The sequence below is a fragment of the Ips typographus genome, linkage group LG15, assembly GCF_016097725.1.
Source record: "Ips typographus isolate SLU linkage group LG15, UJ_Ityp_2.0, whole genome shotgun sequence".
NCBI classification, from domain to species: domain Eukaryota; kingdom Metazoa; phylum Arthropoda; class Insecta; order Coleoptera; family Curculionidae; genus Ips; species Ips typographus.
The window spans coordinates 366,110-372,665 of record NC_138436.1 but is presented as its reverse complement, the minus strand read 5'-3'; the positions used below and the strand labels follow the sequence as shown (position 1 = coordinate 372,665).

Sequence of the window (6,556 nt, the reverse complement as noted above, 5' to 3'; positions counted from 1 at the left end):
CGGTAACTCAGTAAATAAGTGTGAACAATAGAAACTGAATCAATTTGTGTGTTTATATAAAAACAGATAAGATAGGCATCGGTATTGCCCGGCCGTGATAAGGCGGTCAGCGAGTCCGTAGTGATGGAGAGTGCGGACGGAGATGATCCTGGTGGAATGAATTGTTTTAAATGTAAAGCACTGTTTGAAGATGCAAAGAGCATTGTTCAATGTGTGGAGTGTAAAAACTACTATCATGGCAAATGCGAAAATGTAGATCTGAGAGGGTTTCATATGAGAAGATTGACCTGGAAGTGTGGACGATGCAGTGATGATCCCCTGAGTTGTCCGAGACCGAGAAAGCGGAGCAGGGTTGAAGATGGTATTGATCAGAGTCTCATTGAAGGCATACATCGTACTTTAAGTTTGCTGCTGAAAACCACAAATGAGCTAAACGATAAAGTGGACAAACTCGTAACTGAGAATCAATCCCTTAAAGTACAAATAGCTGAGTTAAAGAAATCGCAGATTATAAACCCTACTGTCGCTCACTCGGTCCTGCCTACGTATGCTTCGACTGCGGCTAAATCATCCAATAACAGCAAGGTCCTATTGGTTAAACAAAAGGGCCAGCAAAAAGATGTGAAACAGGTAAAAAAGGATTTGCAGGACAGAGTCAATCCGGAAGAGCTGGGCATTGGCGTCTCAATGGGACGTCCAACAAGAGATGGGGGGCTGGTGCTTACGTGTGGAAATGAAAGAGAGATCTCTGCAGTCCAATCGGAGATTCAGACAAAACTTGGAAGTGACTATCAAGTAGATAGGCCAAAAACACGGGAGCATAGAATTAAAGTTGTCGGTATTCATGAGGATCAGTATGAGTCTACAGAAGAACAAATTATAGAAAGAGTTGCTAAACAGAATGACCTTCGAGTAAACAACAAAAACTTTAAAATAAAGATTCTTAGAAGAACGCAGTTGTTGAACAGGAAATTTAATTTAATTGTGGAAGCCGATTCTGTTACTTATAACTCGCTGATTGAGAATCAAAAATTGAACTTGGGCTGGGGTCGTTACTGGGTTTACAACGATTATGGTATTATCCGATGCTATAATTGTAATAAATATGGACACTTCCAGAAGGAATGTAGGGACAAAAAGACCTGTGCTAAATGTAACGGTGAGCACGACATCAAAGATTGCCAGGGAGTTTCCGTCAAATGTACAAACTGCATTGCATCTAATGAGAAGTATAAGATGAATTTGAAGACTGATCATGTAGTATGGGATCACGCAAATTGCGAAACCTTTAAGCGCATCGAAAAATCCCGGAAAAACAAATTTCTCCAATAGCAATTAGATGTAAATATAGCCCTAACATCCAGTGTTTTATATGTTAATTGTCAGGGTTACTTAAATAATAAAGACAATATAATGATGCTGTTGAATGACTGGAGGCCCATGTTGTTGTGTTTGTCGGAAACCCATGTGTGTGCGGATGTGGAGCAAGTCGAATTGAACATCGACGGTTATCGCATGGAACAGTGTGTGACGACTAACAGGAGAACTGGGGGAGTCTTGATGTTGGTGAGGAGTGATATTACGTATAAGGTTAAAACAGTACAGTGTGTTGATAATTTTGTGTGGATGTTGTCTGTCGAGATTTGTATGTTTAGGATAAGATACCTTTTTACAGTTTTGTATCATCCGCCACAGACCGAGAATGCTAGATTTGTTCAGTTCTTTAGAGAATATCTGGAGGACTTGAGTGTGTTTGGGGGAGTCAATATAATTGTGGGAGACTTTAACTTTGATTTGACAAAACCATCTTTTTATGGTGAAAAGTTAATATCGGATGTGTATTTAAATGGATTCTCCCAAATTGTTGACGTTCCCACGCGGGTGACTGATAGGAGCCAGACATTGATTGATTATATAATTACCAATGACAAGAATCTTCCATTTAATGTTCATCAAACACCAAAGATTAGTGACCACTCTATATTGTCCGTTTGTCTTGATCGAGAATTAAATAAGGTTCCGAATATAATAAAGCGTTATCGTTCAATGAAGAATTATAACATAAATGTATTGCATGACTACTTTTTTGGTGTGCCATGGATGAATGAAAGTGGAGATGTGAATGTACTTGCGAATAATTTTGTTGACGATATGGAATCGATATTAAATAGCATGTGCCCTAAAAAAGATTACGTTTTTAAACCAAATTATTTGAATAAAGAGTGGATAACAGAGAGTGTGAGAGAAAATATGCAAATTAGAGATAATTTGTATATTAGAGCGGTTGGACAGGGAGGTGAAGATGCTTGGGCGGAGTACAAAAGAATGAGAAATTATATAGTGACACAAATAAAACATGAAAAGGAACGATATTTTAAGGAAATGATTGATGACAATAACAAAAATTCTATTGTAATGTGGAAGAAACTAAAATTGCTATTGCCCGGTAAACAGCTCACAACACCTGATGAGATCAAATTTGAGAATCTAACAATAACTGATGGATTTATAGCGGCCCAAAAATTTAATCAATTCTTTATTACTAGTATTGACGACGTTATAGATGGCATTCCTAAATACTTACCACCCGAACGGATTTTTCTGACTGTCCCTAAGGTATCTGTTCATTTTGGCAAATTTAAACAACTGACTATGAAAGATATGAAGAATATTTTAGCCGATATGAAAAATGTCGGAGGGGGCGAAAGTGGAATATCGAGGAAGGTCCTGTGTGATGTCTGTTGTGTGGCTGGCAATCGTTTGTTGGACATAATAAACACCTCGTTATGTAATGGTATATTTCCTGAAAGATGGAAGAAATCAACTGTCATTCCTGTGCCAAAAGTTTCAGGTACGACCCTTTATAATGAATTTAGACCTATCAATACAGTTCCGGTTTACGAAAAGGTGCTAGAACTGGCGGTGAAAAAACAGTTACAAGAGCACTGTGATGTCAACAGTCTTTTGGCGGTCAATCAGTCTGGTTTCCGTGAACGTCACTCGTGTGAGTCTGTGGTTGTGAATTTGTGTGACATTTTTAAAAAAGAAATAGATAACGGTAATTTTGTCCTTGCAGTCTTTTTGGACTTTAGAAGAGCATTTGAAACGATTGATAGGGGGCTGTTGTTGCGCAAGCTGAGCGGCATGGGCGTGAAGGATATGGTTTTGAGTTGGTTCGAATCGTACTTGACTGGTAGGCATCAAATGGTTAAATTTAAAGAATGTACATCTGATTCTCTGGAGGTTCCGCATGGTGTTCCTCAGGGGACCGTATTGGGTCCTCTATTATTTTTATTGTATGTCAATGATATTGTTAGTTGTGTAAATGAATGTAAAATTGAACTATTTGCCGATGACACCATGCTTTATTTGGCTGGGAAGAATCTGGACTTTATGCAGAACACTATAAATTGTGAACTAGGGAAGCTGTTTAAGTGGTTGTGTATCAATAAGCTTTGTGTTAATGCTTCAAAGACAAGGTTTTGTGTATTTGGCAAAAAGGCTCACTTGAGCCAAGTGAATTTTGAACATTTGAACATAACCATTAACAGCCAGAGAGTTGAGCGCGCTCACCAGATCAAGTATTTGGGTGTTTTATTTGATTCGTGTTTGGACTTCCACGCCCATGCTGATTGCGTCACACGCAAATTTGCAAAGAAAGTTAGTTTTATTGCCAGAGTGGGGGGTCAATTGTCACTCGGTACCAGATTATTGTTATATAATAGCATAGCTGCCCCACATCTGGAATTCTGCTCTTGTCTGTTGTACAACTTGCCATCTTTTAAGATCGAACAGATTCAGGTTGTGCAAAATCGAGCAATGCGAACGATTTTAAAGTGCAATAGGTATACCCCTACTGCAACAATGCTCAATGTTTTAAACTTTTTGTCAGTCAAACAAAAAATTGTGTTTAGCGTCCATATATTTGCTTTTAAATTAAGAAACAATCTGTTGCCTTCTTACATTTGTGACAGGATTAAGGTTTTCAGCGATATTCACACCTACAGTACAAGGCATTGCTCAAATTTTGCATTAATAGAGAAGTGTCATTCTAGTCACATGCACAATTCTGTACTGTATGGAGGCTTGCTCGATTTTAATATGCTGCCTGGTACTCTTAAGGACTGCAAAGATTTGAATGTTTTTAAAAAATTGATTCGAAATTATGTATTGTCTTCAAAATTTTAATCTGTTTTACTATACCCGACTGATATTTTACTCTTTTATTTTTTATTCTATAATTTATAGTACCGTAGTTTTAAGTTTACTGATACCTGTACTTGTTTTTCCTTATAGCCTTGTGCTAAATAAAGACAATTATTATTATTATTATTCTTTTTTTATTTTTTCTTGACAGTTTGATGATTTTTTTTTAAATCTTTTTCCAATTTTACAACTCTAAATAAACTCAATTTAAAAAAAATAGTAATTTTTTAAAAAAGTATTTATCAAAACTGTCAAGAATTTTTCACTTTATTCTTGACAGTTTGGTGAATATTTTGGAATTTAAACTGTGAATCATATTTAAACAACCCCAGATTTTTGAATCCTAAATTTTTGTAAAAAAAAATATTCATCAAACTGTCAAGAATTTTTATTTTTTTCTTGACAGTTTGATAAATTCTTTTTTTATTTTTTCTTGACAGTTTGATGATTTTTTTAAATCTTTTCGCAATTTTACATCTTTAAATAACCTCAGTTTTTATAAAAAAAATAATTTTTATTAAAAAAACATTTATCAAAACTGTCAAGAATTTTTCACTTTTTTCTTGACAATTTGGTGAATATTTTAGAATTTAAACTGCGAATCATATTTAAACAACCCCAGATTTTTGAATCCTAAATTTTTTGTAAAAACAAAATATTCATCAAACTGTCAAGAATTTTTATTTTTTTCTTGACAGTTTGATAAATTCTTTTTTTATTTTTTCTTGACAGTTTGATGATTTTTTTAAAATCTTTTTGCAATTTTACAACTTTAAAAAAATACTTTTAAAAAATATTTATCAAAACTGTCAAAAATTTTTCACTTTTTTCTTGACAATTTGGTGAATATTTTAGAATTTAAACTGCGAATCATATTTAAACAACCCCAGATTTTTGAATCCTAATTTTTTTGTAAAAAAAAATATTCTTCAAACTGTCAAGAAAATTTATTTTTTTCTTGACAGTTTTATAATTTTTTTTTTCTTGACGTAATTTTACATCTTTAATTAACCTCAGTTTTTATAAAAAAAATATTTATCTAAACTGTCAAGAATATTTCACTTTTTTCTTGACAGTTTCGTGAATATTTTAGAATTTAAACTGCGAATCATATTTAAACAACACCAGATTTTTGAATCCTAAATTTTTTGTAAAAACAAAATATTCATCAAACTGTCAAGAAGTTTTATTTTTTTCTTGACAGTTTGATACATTTTCTTTTATTTTTTCTTGACAGTTTGATGATTTTTTTTAAAATCTTTTCGCAATTTTACATCTTTAAATAACCTCAGTTTTTATAAAAAAAATATTTATCTAAACTGTCAAGAATATTTCACTTTTTTCTTGACAATTTGGTGAATATTTTAGAATTTAAACTGCGAATCATATTTAAACAACCCCAGATTTTTAAATCCTAAATTTTTTGTTAAGAAAAAAATATTCATCAAACTGTCAAGAATTTTTATTTTTTTCTTGACAGTTTTATAATTTTTTTTTTCTTGACAGTTTGATGATTTCTTATAATTTTTTCACAATTTTACGTAATTAAATAACCTCAGTTTTAAAAAAAATATATAATTCTTATTAAAAAAATATTTATCAAGACTGTCAAGAATTTTTCACTTTTTTCTTGACAATTTGGTGAATATTTTAGAATTTAAACTGCGAATCATATTTAAACAACCCCAGATTTTTAATTCCTAAATTTTTTGTAAAAAAAAATATTCATCAAACTGTCAAGAATTTTTATTTTTTTCTTGACAGTTTGATAAATTCTTTTTTTATTTTTTCTTGACAGTTTGATAAATTTTTATTTTTTTTTTCTTGACAGTTTGTTGTTTTTTTTTAAATCTTTTTACAATTTTACAACTCTAAATAAACTCAGTTTAAAAAAAAAAATAATAATTTTTTAAAAAAGTATTTATCAAAACTGTCAAGAATATTTCACTTTTTTCTTGACAATTTGGTGAATATTTTGGAATTTAAACTGCAAATTATATTTAAACAACCCCAGATTTTTGAATCCTAAATTTTTTGTAAAAACAAAATATTCATCAAACTGTCAAGAATTTTTTTTTTTTTTTTTTTCTTGACAGTTTGATGATTTTTTTTTAAATCTTTTTCCAATTTTACAACTCTAAATAAACTCAATTTAAAAAAAATAGTAACTTTTTAAAAAAGTATTTATCAAAACTGTCAAGAATTTTTCACTTTTTTCTTGACAATTGGGTGAATATTTTGGAATTTAAACTGCAAATCATATTTAAACAACCCCAGATTTGCAAATCCTAAATTTTTTGTAAAAAAAAAAATATTCATCAAACTGTCAAGAATTTTTATTTTTTTCTTG

The 6,556-nt window shown here is 31.7% G+C and overlaps 2 protein-coding genes across 2 annotated transcripts in view; one reads left to right on the top strand and one right to left on the bottom strand.

Moving 5' to 3' along the window:
* Window positions 1–6,556, bottom strand: part of jub (LIM domain-containing protein jub) — a gene marked incomplete in the record, with an annotated part of 40,399 nt that overhangs the window by 13,726 nt on the left and 20,117 nt on the right.
* Window positions 1,414–3,022, top strand: LOC145738093 (uncharacterized). Its single transcript, XM_081992959.1, has 2 exons — window positions 1,414–2,851; window positions 2,908–3,022. Exons 1-2 carry the CDS (start codon window positions 1,414–1,416, stop codon window positions 2,949–2,951), a joined length of 1,482 nt encoding a protein of 493 aa, XP_081849085.1. The 3' UTR covers window positions 2,952–3,022.

Excerpts from the sequence above, each read along its gene's own strand:
- LOC145738093 (XM_081992959.1), top strand. The coding sequence starts at position 1,414 with ATGATGCTGTTGAATGACTGGAGGCCCATGTTGTTGTGTTTGTCGGAA. Across the intron at positions 2,852-2,907 it reads TCCTGTGCCAAAAGTTTCAG|GTGCTAGAACTGGCGGTGAA; the intron begins GTACGACCCTTT and ends GTTTACGAAAAG.